Consider the following 21,246-nt stretch of genomic DNA (forward strand, 5'->3'; position numbering starts at 1 on the left):
AGATCCGTTTCCAGGGTCCGTCAAACCGTCCTCAGAGACGCTGACGTCACAGACTGGCTGCTGTCGTGTTTCTGGACTCTGTGCTGCAGCTCGCTTCTCCGTCAGCTGGAGGCTCATCTCTGCCGACACCGTCACAGCCTCCACACTCCCAGCGGTCAGGTCGCGGTGGGACTCGCTGGGTTCGTCTACCTGAGCTGCAGATGAAGACGGCGCTTCCTCACACTTCGTCGTGTCCTCCGTGCTTTCTGGAGGGACACTGGACGAGCTGCTCTTTCCGTCGTTGGTGAAAAACTTGTGTATTCTTTGCTGGAAGGTCGTCGAAGCTTCATCGCGATCTTTCTCTCCAAAATCCGTCTTCTTCTTGTGCGTTCGTTTAACGTTGGACAAAGTCAGGAATCTTCTGAACGTCGGCCAAGTCCTCATGTTAAACCTGGTCTTTCCTTCAGTTCCTGTAGTGTTGTCTTCTGTCTTATGTCCCCCGGCAGCGTCTGCCTCCTGCAGCGCCTCCTCTGGGGGAGCAGAACCATCATTGATCTGCTCCTCCAAACTTTCCTTGACATCCTTCCTTTGCTTCCTGTTACAAACCACAGCAGGCGAGAATCTTCTCCACCAGCTGCGTCTGTTTACCTTCGTGTTTCTGACGTCATCATCCTCACCTGCAGCTCCACAGCGCCCCCTGGAGCTCTCCACATCTACTTCAGATGAAGCTCCTGCGTCCACGTTGGCATTTTGCGTCGGCTCAGTAGTTTCACTCTCTGCAGCCACCGAGCTTTTTCCTGAGTCTCCTGTCTTCTTGGTCTTGTCCTCGGGTCTGTCCTCCCCCACGCTCCTGGTCCTGGTTTTTCCCAGCAGCAGCCTCGGAGGACCCGTCAGCTTCCTCTTTAAAGTGACTTTTTCTGCTCGTTGGATGTCCTCTCCGTCCTCTGTCGCCATGGTTTGTCTCCACGCTGAAGCTAAATGGTTTGATACTTCCTGTCCACAATCAGCTGCTGTTTTCATCCAGATTAGACAGGTGAGACCTGCAGAGGACGAAGAGCCAGATTAAATCCTGCACCATGACACTGATGTCAGTGTTGATCACTGTCAAACTACATCCTAAAAACACAGACACAAAAACACATTTCAGTGTCTGTGAAGCTTCTGATGAGAAGAAAAAGAGTAAATAAGGCAGATTTCAGACGAAGAGCAAAAACAGACCAAAAAACGACTCAAAGATGAAAATTCAGGTAAAAACAATGAAACGAAGCTGACAGACAAACACAGACACGACGATTATTAAAAGTGTCCAGATGTGAAAAAGATTCATTCACAGATTATTTCAGCGGAGAAACTCTGAGGTGACGATGAACACGTTGAATCACACAAACATCATTTAATAAACACATCAACAGTGTTTGCTTTCCCTCCTTCAGGTGTTTTACAGGTTCTGTCATTAACTGCAGATTAAAGACAGAAGGACGAGGACAGAAGGACGAGGACAGACTGTCTCTGAGTGAAAGCATTCATAGAGGTTCATCTTCATCATCAGAGGAAGACATCAGCGGACATTTCGACCTTTGGAGATCACAGAGAGCTGAGGATCTTCTGAACAATCAGCTGCTCTCAGATCAGAGTTCACGCCTTCTGAGATGAGACGTGCGATCACCTGAACGTCATCAAAGCTTTCGACGATGCAGAAACTGAAATAAAACATCGGCTCATCCAGCTGAATAAAAGATCGAATCTCACCTGAACGAGGATCTTCCTCCTGTTTCTGATCAGATCTGATTCTCTGAGAGGAGAGGAGGCGCCGAGCTGGTCTCTCTCCTCCACCCCAGTTTCCATAGCAACCACACTGATTGGCATTTTGTTCTACACAAATTGCTTCTTCAATAAGACGGTGAGAGGGCGGGGGAGGCTGGGGGAGGGAGGAGACAGATGTCCCCGGAGGCCACAGAACAGGAAACAGGATTTGGTTTTATTTCCCAGAATGAGTTTCTACAGGATTTAATATGAGCGCAGCCTGTGACGCTCAGGGAGGAGGACTGGGAGGACCAGGAGGACCAGGAGGACCAGGAGGAGGACCAGGAGGAGGACCAGGAGGAGGACCAGGAGGAGGACCAGGAGGACCAGGAGGAGGACCAGGAGGAGGACCAGGAGGAGGGCCAGGAGGAGGACCAGGAGGAGGACCAGGAGGAGGACCGGGAGGACCAGGAGGACCAGGAGGAGAACCAGGAGGAGGACCGGGAGGAGGACCAGGAGGAGGACCAGGAGGAGGACCGGGTGGAGGACCGGGAGGAAGACCAGGAGGAGGACCGGGAGGAGGACCGGGAGGAGGACCGGGAGGAGGACCAGGAGGAGGACCAGGAGGACCAGGAGGACCAGGAGGACCAGGAGGAGGACCAGGAGGACCAGGAGGACCAGGAGGACCAGGAGGACCAGGAGGAGGACCGGGAGGAGGACCAGGAGGACCAGAAGGACTGGGAGGACCAGGAGGAGGACTGTACACAGAAACATAAGCCTCCTCTGAGTGACTCTGATCTGACTCATTAATCATTGATCAGTGATCAGCGATTGGTTATTGATCGCTCTGAGCTCTGATGTCAACACACGTCTTCATCTTTTTGTAAAAGAGTGAAGAAGAAGAAGAACCTGCAGCTTTTGTTTCTATAGCGATGGAGGGTAAAAATACACCCGTCTGTCCCTAAGCAACAGATCAACCAATCAGAACCTCTGACAGGTGAGAGCACGAAGACAGAAAGACAGAGACACAGAAAGACAGGAAGACAGAGACACAGAAAGACTGGAAGACAGAGACACAGAAAGACAGAGACACAGGAAGACAGAGACACAGGAAGACAGAAAGACAGAGACACAGACAGACAGAGACACAGACAGACAGGGACACAGACAGACAGAGACACAGAGGCACAGGGACACAGACAGACAGACAGACAGACAGACAGACAGACAGACAGACAGACAGACAGACAGACAGACAGGGACACAGAGGCACAGGGACACAGACAGACAGGGACGCAGACAGACAGAGACACAGAGGCACAGGGACACAGACAGACAGGGACACAGACAGACAGGGACGCAGACAGACAGAGACACAGAGGCACAGGGACACAGACAGACAGGGACGCAGACAGACAGACAGACAGACAGACAGACAGACAGACAGACAGGGACACAGAGGCACAGGGACACAGGGACACAGACAGACAGGGACGCAGACAGACAGAGACACAGACAGACAGGGACACAGACAGACAGGGACACAGACAGACAGGGACGCAGACAGACAGAGACACAGAGGCACAGGGACACAGAGGCACAGGGACACAGACAGACAGGGACACAGACAGACAGAGACACAGACAGACAGGGACACAGACAGACAGAGACACAGACAGACAGGGACACAGAGGCACAGGGACACAGACAGACAGAGACACAGACAGACAGGGACACAGAGGCACAGGGACACAGACAGACAGAGACACAGACAGACAGGGACACAGACAGACAGGGACAAAAAAAAGGAAAAAGACCTGAAAAATCCTTGAAACCTGTTGAACAAACATACGAGGGCTCAGGAGGAAAACCTTGTATCGATGTGCTGGATGATCATTGTTGTTGTTGTTTGTTAAAAAGAGAAAAAAGTGGATTTTAAGAATGAATTCAACGACTTTTCCCGTCTCCTGATTGGACGTGACAAACTGAAGATTTGATCAAATGAAAGACTTTTGTTTCGTTTCTGCTTCTTAAAGATTATTAGAAACATCGGAAACATTTTCCAGCTTTTCATATCAGGATGAGTAAAAAAACATCTGAGATTTCACAATAAAGTTCTAGATTTCTCTTTTTGCTGCAGATAAAAACAACAGAAACCATAAACTGAGATTTTCTTTCTGGACGTTTTATTTTGAAAGAACAGAATTCATCTTACATCCTGTGCTGCTGAAAGAGTGACATCAGCATGGATACTCAGTTTCCCAGAATGCTTCTGTTCAGCTCGGCGCTCAGCTCTCTGATGACGCCTGCTGGACAGAATCTGTTACAGCAGATTTAAAGTCCAGCAAAGACATAAAGTCTGGAAGAGGACGGAGACCCTCAAATTTCTGAGGACAGTCTCTGTCCAAGGTCCAGACTGAGCCTCCGTCTTAATTACTTTAGTTTAAGTCAACTTCATATTTATATTTCTATCTGTCCTTCTTTTCTTTATGTTTTCATTCCTGTCGTTCTGAGTGTTTCCAGGTGTTTCCAGGTGTGATGAGAAGCTGCTGTCAGGTATCATCGTTGTTTTAATCTTGAATGAATGAATCTGTTTTTCTTTGTTTTGTCACGTTTCAAACCTTCTGATGAAGATTTTAATGTTCTTTTAAATAAAGTTTTCAAACCTTCAGATGGATCTTTCTCTGACACCTTTGAATAAATTAATCAACAGTGAAAAGATCGTTAATTTCAGGTTTAGATCAGAAAAAACTCAAAGCAGGAGTTTAAGCGTTCTCGTCAAACTCCAGAGTCGTGCTCTGATTGGTGGAAAAAGACGTTTATTTACAAAACTTTATTCTTCCATCAATGAAAAAAAAAGACTTTTATGTACAAAACACAAAACTTCCTGTTTGGATTTTTTACAGTGAAACACAGAATGAAGACGACATCACGACTGTTCACCAATCAATAACCAATAACATCCCAACAGGAAGTCCTCATGGATGAACGGAGACGTCAGTCCTCAGCTAAAGGACAAGAACACGTTTTCAGTTCCCTTTCAGAATAAAGTGACATCAGATTCCTTTCAAGCATTTTTCAGCCTGAAGAGGAAATAACAACGTTTCGGGCAAGACAGACCAGCAGGAGTCAGGACAGTCCAGCAGGAGTCAGGACAGTCCAGCAGGACTCAGGACAGACCAGCAGGAGTCAGGACAGTCCAGCAGGACTCAGGACAGACCAGCAGGAGTCAGGACAGTCCAGCAGGACTCAGGACAGACCAGCAGGAGTCAGATCAGACCAGCAGAAGTCAGATCAGACCAGCAGGAGTCAGGACAGTCCAGCAGGAGTCAGGACAGTCCAGCAGGACTCAGGACAGTCCAGCAGGACTCAGGACAGACCAGCAGAAGTCAGATCAGACCAGCAGGACTCAGGACAGACCAGCAGGACTCAGGACAGACCAGCAGGAGTCAGGACAGTCCAGCAGGACTCAGGACAGACCAGCAGGAGTCAGGACAGTCCAGCAGGAGTCAGGACAGTCCAGCAGGACTCAGGACAGACCAGCAGGAGTCAGGACAGTCCAGCAGGACTCAGGACAGACCAGCAGGAGTCAGATCAGACCAGCAGAAGTCAGATCAGACCAGCAGGAGTCAGGACAGTCCAGCAGGAGTCAGGACAGTCCAGCAGGACTCAGGACAGTCCAGCAGGACTCAGGACAGACCAGCAGAAGTCAGATCAGACCAGCAGGACTCAGGACAGACCAGCAGGACTCAGGACAGACCAGCAGGAGTCAGGACAGTCCAGCAGGACTCAGGACAGACCAGCAGGACTCAGGACAGACCAGCAGGAGTCAGGACAGTCCAGCAGGACTCAGGACAGACCAGCAGGAGTCAGATCAGACCAGCAGAAGTCAGATCAGACCAGCAGGACTCAGGACAGTCCAGCAGGAGTCAGGACAGTCCAGCAGGACTCAGGACAGACCAGCAGGACTCAGGACAGTCCAGCAGGAGTCAGGACAGACCAGCAGGACTCAGGACAGTCCAGCAGGAGTCAGGACAGACCAGCAGGAGTCAGGAAAGTCCAGCAGGAGTCAGATCAGACCAGCAGGACTCAGGACAGTCCAGCAGGAGTCAGGACAGTCCAGCAGGAGTCAGATCAGTCCAGCAGGAGTCAGGACAGACCAGCAGATTTTTTTCTGTTGCTGAAATACAAACATTCAAACTCTTCTCTTTTTTTTACTCAGTTTTACTTTTTAAAAACAAACACTGACTGATTATTGATCATTGATCATTGACTGATCTCGACTTGATTCTCAGGAATGAACTCAAACCAAAAGTCTTTTCACAAACAGCGTGTGATCCTTCAACGGAGGAAGTTCAGCTCAGGACGTCAGAGGAAGCTTCGGGTTCCAGTCCGCAGGTTCTTCACGCTTCTAGAACAGGAAGAATTTGGTCAGACGTGAAGTTAAAAGCTGGTAAAGTCGATCAGTGATTGGGCGGATTGTTGCTTCTCTTCATCAGATTGTCACGAAGCCATGAGCTTTGATGAACTGATGGAGACGACACACGAAGGCACTGCTGCTGCTTCAACACTCAGACTTCCTGTTTCTTCCACAGTGTGAAGACACGACTGCAGTTTGACATCAGACTGATGTCCTCTGAAGAAGGACTCCAACATCCTCATCTTCCTCAGTCTGATGCTTGTCGCTGGTCGAGTGGAAGATCAGGATTCAACATTTCAGTCTCTGCAGGAATAAACAAAGCAATGAAACGAAAGTGATCGTCAGGATGTGAACCATGATCTCATTAGTCCCAGCTGACGTCTCAGATGTCTCTTTTGTCCGTCCCACAGCCCAGAATCCAGACTCACTCAGTTTGTAGATGATGAAGAAAACCAGCAAAGATTCACATCAGACAAGATTTTTAATTTTCTGTGTTGACGAACTGACCGAGTTTATAAAACCAACAGTCGGCCTCTCGCAGCCGATGACCACGGCAACACATATGACCACATGACTGATTCACACACACACACACACACACACACACACACAGGTACAGGACCATCAGATAGCAGCAGAGACACCAACAGAACAGAAACCTCAGAGTCCAGAGAGAGCTGCTTCAACTCGTCTTCCACTCCCAGACCACAGAACCGTCTGTGTTCAGTCACGCCTTGTGGCGAAACACCCGTCACTGTTCATCTGATGACATCATTCGACGGGCACGCCATCCACACTCTCCTGGGAGATCTCAGAGTCCAGGGAGTAGCAGGAGCTGCCGTTGTCCTGAGTGTCCCTGTTGGTCTCTTCAGAGAGCGCGGCGGCGCCGGCCGAGGCCCCGCCCCCTCCCCCGTGTTCTGCGGTGCCCTCGCAGAAGTGGGCAGAGGCCTGGAAAAGCTGGCTGCAGAGCCGGTTGTAGCGGTGGTAGCGGGACGGTTTGCCGGTGTGGGTGTACATGTGCTCCTGCAGCTGGCTCTTGTGGGAGAAGCGCAGGCTGCAGACGGCGCAGGCGATCTTTCGTTTGCGTGAATGGAGGACGGCGGGAGTGGGGCTGCTCCCACCTCCTCCTCCTCCTCCTCCCCCCCGGCTCCTCCTCAGCTCTGCAGCCAGCTGATTAGCCAGCGCCTGGCTCTGTCTGAGCGCTTCCTCCAGACATCCTGCGTCCAGCTGTTCCTGGGCCCCTGGTGGCCCCTCCTCCACACCGGCGTCCAGCTCGCCGCCCTGCGACAACCCCTCCATCAGGCGAGTGGGGTCGAGGGCGTGGCTGAACAGATGTTCCCGCAGGCCCTCAGGGGAGGAGCAACGCTCTCCACAGCGAGGACACAGCAGGACCAGGGGCCGGTCCTTGAACAGGAGGCTCTGACTGGGACTGCTGCCCTGAGCTGGAGACGGAGACCCCGCCCCCTGGCCCTCTTCCCCTTCGCCGTCCTCCCCTTCCTCTTCCTCCAGCCGCTCCTGTTTAATGCGGGTTGAGATGTCGGAGTCGTCTCCAGATGCCACAGAGCAGACGTTGCGTTGCACCAACGCCTGGCGATCTGACGGGACCCCCTCCAGTCCAACGGTGAGGGACAACTGTGAGAGGGACCGCCCCCCCCGGCTAGAGGAGTGTTCATTGTCAGGGGCCCCACAGGACACAGTGGTGGACTTGGGGACTCCAGGTGCCTCCTTGTTTGCCAGCTGGGAGGAGATCTGGATGCCGTACAGGTTGGACATGCGAACGACATCGGTGGTGGCGTCGGCGGCGCCCTCTCCGGGTTTCCGACACAGCTGATAAGCGTGAAGGAACTTGATGCCCTCCTGCAGCCGGCTCTGGTCCACCGGCTGTTTGGGACACATGCCGGTGTACATGATGTGCAGCAGGTAGCTGAAGACGTCCGGCTGGATGTCTGTGGGCTGGATCTTTATACACTCACTGAGGACAGAGACAGACAGACAGAGGGACATGTCAACTCTTCATCAGGCTGAGAATCAACAGTGTGTGAGCGGCTGATCAACAGGTGAGCGGCTCTGCGGCTCTCAGGATCATCGATTCAGGTGCATTTTAAAAGCAGCCGTCTGTTTTATCTGCATCACTTTCTAACAATCCTCCACACTGTATGAGTACTGTAAGCAGGTGTTTCAGTTATTTTGTCCAGCCCCTTACCTGGACTGGTGGATGAAGATCATCTTGAAGTAGTTGGAGAAGGCGGCCAGGACGGCTCGGTGAGCTTTAAAGTAGACGTTTCCGATGGCCACGGTGCAGTCACACAGGAAGCCGAACTCTCTCTGAACGTTGAGCTGCTGCAGCAGGAAGAGGCTGTGAGACGACACCTCCATGACCCCCCTGCAAAGACACAGCGCTCAGTCAGAGGCCTGCAGCCGGCTTCAGGTCCACCTGTTCAGGTTCCACCCAGCGCAGACTGAGAGCGAGCTGTCACTGCTGCAGCGCCACCTGCTGACAAACTGCAGGAACCAACGACCGCATGCACCAGTGCCTCACTTCACCTGTGCCTCATCTCTTCACCTCACCAGTACCTCACCTGTGCCTCACCCCTTCACCTCACCTGTGCTTCACTTCACCTGTACCTCACTTCTTCACCTCACGTGTGCCTCACCTGTGCTTCACCTCACCTGTGCCTCACCCCTTCACCTCACCTGTGCTTCACTTCACCTGTGCCACACCTCTTCACCTCACCTGTGCTTCGCTTCACCTGTACCTCACTTCTTCACCTCACCTGTGCTTCGCCTCACCCCTTCACCTCACCTGTGCTTCACTTCACCTGTGCCACACCTCTTCACCTCACCTGTGCCTCACCTGTGCCTCACCTCTTCACCTCACCTGTGCTTTACCTCACCTGTGCTTTACCTCACCTGTACCTCACCTGTGCCTCACCCCTTCACCTCACCTGTGCTTCACTTCACCTGTACCTCACTTCTTCACCTCACCTGTGCTTCACCTCACCTGTGCCTCACCCCTTCACCTCACCTGTGCTTCACTTCACCTGTGCCACACCTCTTCACCTCACCTGTGCCTCACCTGTGCTTCACCTCACCTGTGCCTCACCTCTTCACCTCACCTGTGCTTTACCTCACCTGTACCTCACCTGTGCTTCACCTCTTCACCTGTGTGGCTGAAATGATTCGACAGATGATTTAATTTGTTATGAATCAGAAACACAAATCATTTGGACTTTTTGATCTTTCACTTTCGCACTCTTCATCAGGTTGCTGGTGGTTGATTGGTTGGTGATCAGGTGAGAGACGACAGGAAACAGGAAGTGGAGGAGGACGACATGGTTCATGGTGTTTCCTCAGCAGGACGTCAGCGGATCAGAAACCATCACACAGCTTCACTCTGGTTTCACTCCAGTTTCAGTCATTCACACTTTGTTTACAAGAACTCTGGTTTCCTTTAGAAACTACAATACCCATGAGCCTCAGCAACGTTGTCATGGAGAGAAATCCAGTCGGAGGCAAAACAGATCACCATGGTTACTGAATTCAAGCTCAGCTGACCCAGAAGTGAAGTGAATAAATGAAGTTAACGTGTAGCTGCCTCTGATTGGATACTTTCAGTAAAATGCATCTTGGGAGTTGTAGTTGACTTTTTTCAGATTCAACATTTCTCATATAAACATTTTAAAGCACATTGTGTCCACAGGCTTCCTGTTGCTATGGCTACTGATGATGGTGATGATGATGATGATTCCAGCAGGTGACCTTCCTTCACCTGTGAGGGGACAGCCCACAGCCCAGGAGTAAACATTGTCGTCATCATCGTCATCATCCTCCTCATCAGTCACTGCTCTTCAGCTTCAAGCTCTATTGACATCATCATCATTAACATCAGCTGTTCTCAGGTGCTGCGGACCCACGAGCCCACCACGTTCAGTGACCTCACTTTACCTCTGGCAGGTCCCGCCCACCGTCACCCTGAGCTCAGGTGTGATTAGTCAGACCTGAGAAGTCCTGGACAGGTGAGCAGGGGATCACCTGCTGACCTGTGACCTCACTGAAGGTCAGCTGAGACACGCACGCACGCACGCACGCACGCACGCACGCACGCACGCACACACACACACACACACACACACACACACACACACACACACACACACACGGGGGTCTTTAGATGACAACAAATGCTCTCTGATCCAAACAAACCGGAAACCGGACACCCGCGCGACCAAACAACAATACAGCTCAGCGCGTGCCCGTCGTGTCGCGCCCGTGAGGCTGCAGCCTCCTCCATCCTCTGTCTCATTCAAATTCACTAACACGCACGTCCTCATTCACCTAGACTCACAGAGGCGCGTGCGCAAACCCATCCGCGCCCCACACACCCTCTGTCTGTCCGTGTTGTGCACGTGCCGTTAATCGGCGTCTTACCGCAGAAATGTGCAGATTGTCTTCAGGTTCTGGAGCCGATTTGTTGCTGCAGATGATCTCGCAAAAAGCCGCGTCAGGTCTCGCGAGAGGAAGGGTCAAAGGGGCTGGTCACGTGATCCGACGGCGTCACTTACCAACGTGTAATTAATGATCAATAACGGACTGATTGGCGCGTTTTAATCCACTGAAACCAAACAAAGACAGAAATAATAAAAATATTCAGCAGGAAGATGAATGTTTCCACTGAGAGACACGTGATGATGGGAAACAACAGATCATCATCATCATCATCATCATCATCATCATCATCATCATCATCAGGAGACCTGACGCAGCTCAGCTGTGACGTCACACACAGCTCAGCTTCTTCAGGTGATAATATGATGTTGTGATTCTGAACATCAAATGATTTTTACTCTTGATAGAGTCACTGCAGGTGATGAAGAGGATGAAGATGAAGAAGAGGATGAAGAGGATGATCCGGAACAGTCATGTGATTTTTATTCTGCTCAAACTCAAATTCAAGTTCTTCAGATCTGATTATGAACATGTGACGGGTTCTCCTCCTCCTCCTGCTCTTCCTCCTCCTCCTCTTCCTCTTCAGCTCTTCATTTTCATTTCATTTGTTTTTTGCAGTCACACACTCTGTTTTCATGGCAGATCATCATCATCATCATCATCATCATCATCATCATCATCATCATCATCATCATCTCTCCTCTCTGTCTGCTGCTGCTCCACCCTGAGGGTCTGGACAGAATAATCCGAACACTAAATCAGAACTCAGACAAGAAAAAAGTGTTTCACTGACGAAACGATGATTTTGCCTAAAAGTTTGATGAAGCGAAATAAATCGTGTTGTTACAACTGATTAGTGAAGTAACTAAATGTTTGTAACTGAGTATTTCCATTTTCAGATTTCAGGTGCAGGTCTCTGCAGACTCACAGCTGGTCGATGACACCTGTGCTCAGGTGCAGATTGGGCAGAGCTGTACCTGGAATTATGGGATGTCACCAAACGACCTGCACTAACAAAGCTAACGGGTGAGTTGTCCTGCTGTCAATCAAGCTCAGAACTAATCAGGCGACAGAAGAACACACCTGTGTGGAGGGACGACAGGTGTGCACTAAGATGATGTAAGTGAAGATGAGCACCTTCACTCTGTTACTGAGGTGAAGTACTGAAGGTCTTCTCACACTCAGGTAGAATCACCTTTACCAGAAAGAAATGTTGTATAAAGAATAATTTTACATGAAATTAAAGAAAAAAGTGTTTTTCCAACATGAATCTTGTTTCAACGTAAAAATGACTGAAATTCAAGTTTTTCTGTTGACAGAAACACAAAGTGGAACATTTGAAGTAAAGTTTGATTCTGACATAAACATCAGATCAGTTTCACTGAAAACTCAAACTCAGACTAAACGTTTAGGTCTGATTATTTTTTGTCACTCAGATTTCAAACAGAGTGAGATGTCATCGCTTCATCAAATCTCTGATCTGACTTCGAAAAACAATTATGGTTCCTAGAATTCTGGTCAGAGTGAGACCTCCGACAGGTTCCTCCTTCCAGATGGAGCAGGGTGGCACGCACCCCGTCAGAACATACCCTACTTCCGGTTAGGTTTTCCAAAGTATTAGTCATGTTTGTGTGTGGACACTTAGACCATTTTAAAGAGCCCAGTTTCTGACAGCTGAGTATGGAAGCCGATGCGGACAATATTTGTCTCCTTTTCCTGCTGTTTGGTGCTTTCTACATTTGGAAATACATTTTTGTATCGAGCTTATTAATGAGGATTTGACTTTATTAGTGGATTGATAATGTTTGAAGTTCAGTGTAGTTTACCACAGTTCAGCATTTCCCAACAGCCAAGTCAAAACATGAAAACATTTTAAGGCTTCATGTCAGTTATCCCTGAGAAATACTTGGATTCTTTAACAGGATCACAAAAGCTGAAGCTGTTTTTGTGTCTCTGTAATCAGCTGGAACAACAGAATTCATGGAGAAATATCATCAAATACAAAACACTGTTTACACATTTGAATCGAGCTTGAATTTGTGTGATTTGAATTGGAATCAAACTGTAAGAATAAAATAAAGATCACAAATGAGTTTTGAATCAACTGCGCTGCTCTCATTGTGCAGGTTCAACATAATGATAAAACTTTATCCAATAACCTTTTTCTAACGTGTGGTTTATTAAAATAAGAACATTTTAGCCAACTTTTTTGTCTTGTCAACTCACAGTTTATCAGTTCTGACAGTTTTGAAAGTCTTAAAGGTTGTTTTGAAAAAAGGATTTAATAATTTGTAATTCAGTCAATTTATATGAAAACGTATTTCTGCGTGTTTGAGCTCAATGAGTGTTTCCAGCTCTTCTAAGACTGTTTAATGCATCATATTAAATAGAATGAACAACCCGCAAAATAAAATGTGTAAAAGAGTCAGACATTTTTTTCGATTTCCTTTTGTCCAATACGTTTATTTTGAAGGCCAGTATTTGAGCGGAAGTGCTTTATTTTGTCTTCTTCAGGTTCTCTCACTGTGTCGCACTTGACAAGGCGGCAGTCTGTGCGGAAGTTCTTTCATCCTGCAGGAGGAGAAGAAGAGGCTTCTCCTTCGTCTCAACTTTGCGCCTGAAGACAACAAACCTCCGGAGAGGAAACTTCCTGACCGCCGGGAACATCCGCACACCCGCCGCCGACAGCAGCAGATCCTCCGCTGGCCTCCGGTATTTACGGTGAGTCGACAGGTTTCTGTCCGTCTCGCAGAGCTGCCTAGCCGGGAAAAGTGAAGAAAAATCCCCGCGGCCTGCTGCTCTTGGTGCTAGCTGAATGCGGGTGGCAGTGCGGGGGTGGCGGGACTGTTTGCGGGAGCGATATCACTGTACACAGTCGAACTAGAAGCGTTTACAACTACTACATCCGGTGTGGGGTTTCAAAATAAAGGGCGAAGTAACGAAATCAACGGTTTAACGTGCCTCGAAAAGCTTCAATTGAACGCACCGAACGCTTTTATCGTCCACGCTTTAACAATTGTAAGAGACGTTGATTTCGTTCCCATTGAAACAGCCCAAACAAGCCTCTTGTATCTGATTAAGTACGCATCCTTTTTATATTTGAGCTCGCCCCGCAGTAACTTCCGGCCTGGTCGATGCTAACCGCTGTCAGCTTGAATTAGTTAACCGCCGTGGAGCTCTAATCTCCATTTTAGCTCGTCAGTGTGGCCGACCTCTCTTCTTTAGCTCAAGCACAGTTTCCTCTTCAAACTTCACACTCACCGACTCTCTGTCGGTTGTATCAAGCCGGGTTTCTCTGCGATTGACAGCCGGTGAATGCGTGAATGTCCCCCGCACGCCCGCGGCGGCACTGCGGGGGCGGACGGCGAGCTGAGAGCTGCTGCGTTTTCACAGCAGAGTCTGGTGTAGTCTTACAGATGAGACTCCACCAAGCACCGTTTAATCAAACTGAGCTGATGAGTTTTGTCAGTGTGAAGCTTCTTAAAACAAACTTTGTTTGATGTGTAAACATTTCAGTAATTAAAGCCTGGTCTCAAACTGTGGCCCTGATCAGTTTCAGTCTGTTCCCACATTCCTTCGTGTGGCAGCTGTAACCAGCCTTCACCGTCAGACTGTCACCTTTCAGGTAAAAGCCTTCAGAGGACCACAGGAAGATGGTGAGCAGCGGTCTCTGCCTGGATTATCACTGTTCATTCACTCCAGATGCATGAATGAACGAAGGGACGTCTAGAAAAACTGTGATCAGGTGGACCTGTGGTGGACAGATGGACTTTTTCCTCTGTCTGGTCTGTCAGAGGACGTTCAGTGACGTTAAACCTGCTGAGGAGCAGCAGAGGATGTGGACTGTGTCCCCCTCTGTCCAAACAGCTGTCAGCTCAAACTTAGCTTCATGCTAACGTCCGTGTTGGTTGAGCTCACAAACTGGTTTTTAAGTGGAGTTTAGTTGGTGTTAAATATTGACAGTCAGGTTGTGCACACAGATGGAGGCACGCCCACCTTCTCCAGTGAATAGTACCTGTTTTTCATGAGGAAGGTGCTCATTGACAAGTGACGAATAAAAACTGATCGATACAGCTCCATAGCTTCACTTTGCACCTTATCTGTGAGTCTTTGGTCCTTTTTGGCTGCTCCAAGCTCCAGTAGCCTAACGTCACCAACAGATGCTCATCAGACTCCCAGCAGTGGTCATGTTATTGGGGGGGGCTTCTCACAGGCAAGGGGCGGCAGCCAATCACTGCACTGCGTCTGGCTTGACAATGAAATGAGATTTACCCATTTTAATCATTTGGAAAAATGAACAACAATTTGTGTCGAGCCCCTGCAGATAAATCTCTGTATGAGGAAAAATGGTCTCTTCTCAAATCAAACTGAGTTCATGGAGCCGCATCCGTAAAACTGACCTTTGACCCTTCATTCATAAAAGCTAAAACCTGGAGAAAAAGAAAAGGCGAATTATTAAAATGTGAATCCTGAAATTTGGGTTAGATGAAGAAAGTGCAACGTGTAAAGCCTCAAACTGATCACCCAGTCTGGAGAGACGATCCTGCTTTCGGGGAGAAATGTTCTCCCTCTGTGTTGATGCAGCAGTGAAATGACTGAAGTCGGATCTCTTAATTATTCACGTATGATCTTGATGAGTCATAGCAGGACTGAGAGCCGGTTCTGCCTCGCTGAGCTCAACCAGCCAAACGTTATGAAATACTCTGCAACCACAGAGAAACCTCACAGCAGAAAGAATGCAGCCGTTTAATTTCTCTCTTCGTGTCGTCCTCTGTTGTCTGCAGGGCGATGGCGAGGCCGAGCCACAGCGATCATGTCCTCCAGCAGCTCAACAACCAGCGGGAGTGGGGCTTCCTGTGCGACTGCCTCATCGCCATTGGTGACATCTACTTCAGGGCGCACAAGGCCGTCCTGGCGGCCTGCAGCTCCTACTTCAGGATGATGTTCATCCGGGACCAGCAGGGGGCGGGCCGCCTGGACCTGAGCAACATGCAGATCAGCGCTGAGTGCTTTGACCTGATCCTGCAGCTCATGTACCTCGGACGCATTGTCGTGGGGAGCTACGAGTTTGAAGAGCTCAAGGCCTCCATGGCGTACCTACAGATGTACTACATCCCAGACTCGCTGGAGGATCTCAGGGACATCAGGAGCTCCAACCTCACCCCGTCCTCCTCAGCCTCCTCCTCCTCATCCAGTTCCTCCACCGGCCCCGCCGGCGGCAAAATGATGTTTGGAGTCCGCATGTACGAGCAGCAGAAGCCTGCGGCAGCAGAAGCAGAGCGCTTACCGAAAGCTGTCAACAGCACCGGTGGGCGTCCAGCTGTTCCAGCAACAATCAGCAGACCAGTGGTGGTGGAAGAGGTGGTGAGCGCGCCTCTGATGGTGGCACCACCATTGGTGGATGGAGGAGTGGAGCAGCCGTGTGATTTGAGAAAGAGGTCCAGTGGCAGGAGTGCAACTCTCAAAGACCGTCCTCGTTTTGGCCGCACCTACACTTGTGATGACTGTGGCTTTGTCTTCAGCTGCGAAAAACTTTTAATTGAACACATCCTGACCTGCACCAACCGGAAGGCCTTTCATCAGCCGAGAGGCAACGTCGAAGGTGACAATGACTCCAGCAAAGCTGAGAGCTCCGCCTCAGAGAGCATAGAGGAACACAGGGTCATCTGCAAAGGCGAGGACGACTGGCCCGAGGCCAAGGCCGACTCTGACCTCACCATCAGGTCGGTGGCAGCTGGGACCGACGGCGAGCCTGGGTCAACCAGGAGCATCTCCATCAAGACAGAACCAGAAGAAAGCATACTCCCTGAGATCGAGGTGGTCCGGGTCGGTGAGCACACCAGCAGAGACTGTAGCACACTGTTCAGTGATGCCGCACGTAAAGACTCGAGGAGGGAGAAACCTGGATCAGACCGTGAACCAGAGCCCGGTGTCTCAGGTATGGATAACAGCAGCGAGCCTTTTGACGGCCACATGTCCAGCAGCGTTGATTCAGGACTCCCTGCAAAACTGCGCAAGGTCAAAGATGAGAAACCGGACACCGACTGCGCCCCCTGTGAACTCTGTGGCGCTCTGTTAACGGAAGAGGACAAGTCGGCCCACTATCTGTCCAACCACATGGGCCATATATGTGCCTGTGGGAGGTGTGGCCAGGTGCTGATCAAAGGTCGCCAGCTCCAGGAGCATGCAGAGCGCTGCGGTGAATCCCAAGGCGGCGAGTCGGACTCCCACGGGGAGGATGAGGCATCCCTCCTGGAGGAGCCACAGGGGATAGAGGAGGGCCTGCTGGAGGCGGCTGACCTGGCCTGCTCTCACTGTGGTCTGCTGTTCCAGAACGAGAACCTGGCGCTGGAGCACGCCTTGTCCTGCCATGACCAGGAGCTGTTCCGCCCAGTGCTGTTAGAGGAGGGCGGTGAACCGGATCACCGCCGCAAACACTTCTGCAGCATCTGTGGCAAAGGCTTCTATCAGCGCTGCCACCTGCGGGAACACTACACCGTCCACACCAAGGAGAAGCAGTTCACCTGCCAGACTTGCGGGAAGCAGTTTCTGCGCGAGCGCCAGCTCAGGCTGCACACCGACATGCACAAAGGCATGGCGCGCTACGTCTGCCCGGTCTGCGACCAGGGAACCTTCCTCAAACACGACCACGTCCGACACATGATCTCCCACCTGTCGGCCGGGGAAACCATCTGCCAGGTGTGTTTCCAGATCTTCCCCGGCGGAGAACAGCTGGAGAAACACATGGACGTCCACCTGTACATCTGTGGTGTCTGTGGGGAGAAGTTCCGCCTCCGGAAAGACATGAGGAGCCACTATAACTCCAAGCACACCAAGAGACTATAGGACCAATCAGACTGTCCTCTGCATTTATATTAGTTTGTTGCTAAAAAGCCATAAATGTGAGAACAAATGTATGCACTTGAACACCAAAAAGACAACTTTTTAATCTGCACTTTTAAAGTATATGCATAACCTAAAGAAGCGTTCACACTGCGAGCAGCGGGACTGATGATTGGTCGTTGAAGCGGTATGCAGCTTTTCACTTTGTGACTTTGATAAAAAGACGTTTTGCAAACAGAAAGATGTGCGTCACATTCTCACAGCTGACAGTCAGATCTTATGACACGTTTCTTTCTGTCAGAATCAACTTCTGTCAGTGAAACAATCAGACGATCAAGTTTAGAGACGTAAGCTAACTGTCGCAGGGAGACGCCCGTCACGGCTAATCGGCTGAATAGCTAACGAGAGGCATATTACTGTTTAGAGTATTTGTAAAGAAGCTGGGATGTTATATACACAGTGATATATACATGATATTTGCATCTCAGGTAGTTTGAAACATCAACCAATAAGAGATCTTTAGTACCCAGAATCCAACATGATTCCTAAAGCCGTCCAAAAACCTGAAGAAACATAGCTGAGATGAAAGAAGAAGAAGAGCAGCTGGAAGCAGTTAAGCAGCAAAGCGCTAACGACCAGTTTTTCTGTCAATGACAAATCTGTTCATCAGTGAATGACTTCAGCACTAGAATGTACCAAAGGCAGGACATCAGCAAGACAGAAGGATGAACTCTGGACACTTTGACATGTTTTCAGTTTGTGTCTTGACTTGTCGTGGTTGTGTTGCTCACAGTGTGAACGCACGCTAAGACCGACCGTGACCTCCAAAAGAGACCTCAGCTGACGCGTCTTCAGAGTGCTGTTGTCGTACACTCGCTGTTTGTCCTGTTAGTTTGACGGCGTCCATGCCAGAGGGACGAGCTTCAGAGTCCGATACAAACTCAGAAATATATGATAACTACTAGAACGAGTGCAGTGAGCGGAGGAGGCGTGGAAAGAACCTGTGAGAAGACGCCCAGCTCAGGTTCCTCTTGGAGCGAACTGTCTGCAGAAATGTCTGTCAGCATTTCAGAGCGCTGCAGCGCCTCCAGCTTTGGGTCAACGTTTTCTAGCCTTGATGTCGACTTATTTCATAGAATACTAAAGTCTCTGAAGACGAAACACTTTAAGTTTTTCATGTTGTAGTTGGTGAGCTCAGTCGGTGGAAAAAGACTGAATTCTGCTTTGTGATTCTGCGTTTGGCGAGTTTGATCTTCTTTCTCTTCGGTTTTGTTCAGCTCTGCGTTCACTTTGTCACGAGGACGCGACGCTCGCTGTCCAACATGCTCTGTGTTTGGTGCCTTTACTGTCACAGCGGTGCACACTGTGTCGTCTCTGTCTTTTCCTTCCTATCTTACAGCGTTGCATGTTGGGGGATGGACAGGCACGAGCGAGCCCCCCCAAGTTCAGAGTGAATATTTGAATATCAGATTGTGAAAAAGACAACACGCTAGAAGTGGTCGGCTCATCTGAACCAGCATGGCTTCCATGTGCTGGACCGGTCCGGTCGAGTCGGACTGGGTCAGATTCGGGTCAGCAGATCAAGGTCGTGACACTCCAGACCGGAACAGTCCCTTTAGAGGACGTGGTCTCAGACTGTTCAGAAAATCATTCTGGAGCAGTTTGTGGTGATCTGACCTTGATCTGCAGGTTTGAGCTCGATGGTTCCTGTAGCCAGGTGTGCTATGCATGCTGGGATATGGATCAGTGAAATCAGCAGTTGCTAGCCGGAGGATGAATTCAAGTCTGAGCTGGACTGACAAAGACGCACATTGTCTTCTTGATATTTTGGTGAACAGAAGCCTCTTCCTGGACTTTGTGTTGTTCGGTGGAAGCAGAGAACGTTCTCACCTGGCTGTCAGTGATGCATTTTGGTTTGAGGTTTTTTCTGTGTAAAAAGAAACCAAACGAAGGGGAAAACACAACAGGTTCACCAGCTCATCCACCAGTTCAGAACACTGGTTTGAAAACTCTGCTGTCCCCACGTCAACGTGTCCCAGCTCACGTTTTGACCGAGTCTGTTGCCTTATGAGTCATGCAAAGCTGTTTCTCACTGCAGTCCTGTTCCAGCCGTTTTGGCCATCATGTACTCCGTGTAAGACAGACCACGTATGTTTAGAACCGAGCAAACATTTCAGATCCAGCTCAAGCGTTTGAACAAAACTCTTTTAGAGTCGTCTGACCTTCGGAGATGCGAACTGAATCACAGGAAATGGTTCCAGAGCGACCAGAAGAAGTTCAGAACGCTGTAAAACCACCGTAACATTTCAGAATGCCTCAGGTTAAGTGTCCACATGGCGCCAATGTGACTGTCTTAAGCCGTCCTAAACCAGTTCAGAAGAAACCCAGACCAGGTGTGACCCTGTTTGTCCTCTCTGCGAATTTGGGCAGTGATGGTTGAACGTCTGTTTTTCACAGTTGGTTACAGACTCATAAGACGTCGCCTCACCGGGCAAAGAGTCTGTCCCAGTAAATGTCGTCTTGCTTGCTGCGTCCGGTCATCAGACAGTGGTTTGGTCTTGTTGTCATCGAGGCTTTTTCTTGGTTTGTTTTTCAATCAAAGTTCATTTGAATTATGAGGACTGGAGAGAAACCGTCGGTGATCCTCTGACACATCTCGCTGTCTTCACACGTGGGTTTGGTGCATGTTTAATGCTGCCTTAAACCAGTTCAGTGTCAAACTAAACCAGTTTAATGAAACAGAGTCCTCTCACTTTAAAACCAACTCCAGCAAACAGCCAGGTCTGAACTACAGCCCCGCTTCCCAAAAAGGCGAGATTCTGTGTAAACCATAAAACAGGACGTGATCTGTAAACTGAAAACAGTCCAAAGACAATATTTAAAGTTTGAGCTCCAGAAACACCTGATTGGATCATTCCACAGGTAAACAGGCTGATTGGTAACAGGTGAGAGGATCATGATAGGGTATGAATCAGTCGTTCATAGAGGATGGAGTGAGTTCAACACATGAACACATGATGGATGAAGGAGATGAACACATGAAACCGCTGTCAGATTGATTATTGATTCTGGTTTGATTTACAGAGTCCAGACTGTTCTGAACCTCCCAACCAGTCCAGTCCAGTCCTGACTGCAGTCAGGTTACTGCCCACAAAAGTGGCTTAATACCAAAATACCATAACTATTCCAGTTCAGTTGATTCCAAACAGTTTCAAACCAGTTCAGTGCTGACTGGAACCAGTTGATCCTAAATGAAGGGTGTGTCTTCTGGACCTCAGTCACACACGGTCACACCAGACGTCTGGTCGATGGCGTCAGCTCTTGGTTCAGGTGTTGCTCGGCCTCAGATGTTTGTTCTGAAGCAGCTTCTTCTTCGTGTGTTTGGGTGATTTTTGAAGCTTTTCCTCACTGATGTTCAGTTTTCTGATTTCTTGGAATAAACAAACATTTCTGAAGCTCTTAATAAACCAAGTGAATCTCAGTTTGAGACGAATCGTCTGTGACTGTTTGTCAGTGTTTGTGCTTTGTTTCACCTCTGACTGAAGCTTCAGACTAAATCTGTGATTTTGGATTTGTAAATGTGGTTTTCCTGCCTTTGAAGCAGCCTTGGACTTCACTTCCTTTCATCACTTCATGAAAGGAAAGGACAATCAGAGATCTGAAAAGATGCCAGACTGTCCCACTTTGTCCACACGTCCAGTGTTTTCGTCAAACTGCTTCAACCTGCAGCAGCTTAGACAGAAACTTTTCCAGTCCTCCTTCATGTATAACAGCTCAGTGTCTCACAGTGTCTCACAGAGACACTCATCGTCCAC

General features: G+C 49.4%; 3 protein-coding genes across 3 annotated transcripts; 2 read left to right on the forward strand and 1 right to left on the reverse strand.

Moving 5' to 3' along the window:
- The first annotated feature begins 1,214 nt into the window (after positions 1–1,214).
- Positions 1,215–6,581, forward strand: LOC139348163 (dentin sialophosphoprotein-like). Its single transcript, XM_070988114.1, has 5 exons — positions 1,215–1,226; positions 2,149–2,482; positions 4,246–4,278; positions 4,812–5,870; positions 6,553–6,581. Exons 1-5 carry the CDS (start codon positions 1,215–1,217, stop codon positions 6,579–6,581), a joined length of 1,467 nt encoding a protein of 488 aa, XP_070844215.1.
- zbtb25 (zinc finger and BTB domain containing 25) lies at positions 4,523–10,646 on the reverse strand. The gene is made up of 3 exons (XM_070987475.1): positions 10,571–10,646; positions 8,346–8,525; positions 4,523–8,114 (listed from the first exon to the last, which is right to left on the reverse strand). The coding sequence occupies exons 2-3, from the start codon at positions 8,516–8,518 to the stop codon at positions 6,914–6,916; spliced, it is 1,374 nt and encodes a 457-aa protein (XP_070843576.1). The 5' UTR covers positions 8,519–8,525; positions 10,571–10,646; the 3' UTR covers positions 4,523–6,913.
- A 2,480-nt stretch (positions 10,647–13,126) lies between these two features.
- On the forward strand, positions 13,127–20,928 carry zbtb1 (zinc finger and BTB domain containing 1). The gene is made up of 2 exons (XM_070988194.1): positions 13,127–13,309; positions 15,373–20,928. The coding sequence occupies exon 2, from the start codon at positions 15,377–15,379 to the stop codon at positions 17,432–17,434; it is 2,058 nt and encodes a 685-aa protein (XP_070844295.1). The 5' UTR covers positions 13,127–13,309; positions 15,373–15,376; the 3' UTR covers positions 17,435–20,928.
- Positions 20,929–21,246: the final 318 nt, after the last annotated feature.

Source organism: Chaetodon trifascialis, chromosome 19 (genome assembly GCF_039877785.1).
Source record: "Chaetodon trifascialis isolate fChaTrf1 chromosome 19, fChaTrf1.hap1, whole genome shotgun sequence".
Taxonomy (NCBI): domain Eukaryota; kingdom Metazoa; phylum Chordata; class Actinopteri; order Chaetodontiformes; family Chaetodontidae; genus Chaetodon; species Chaetodon trifascialis.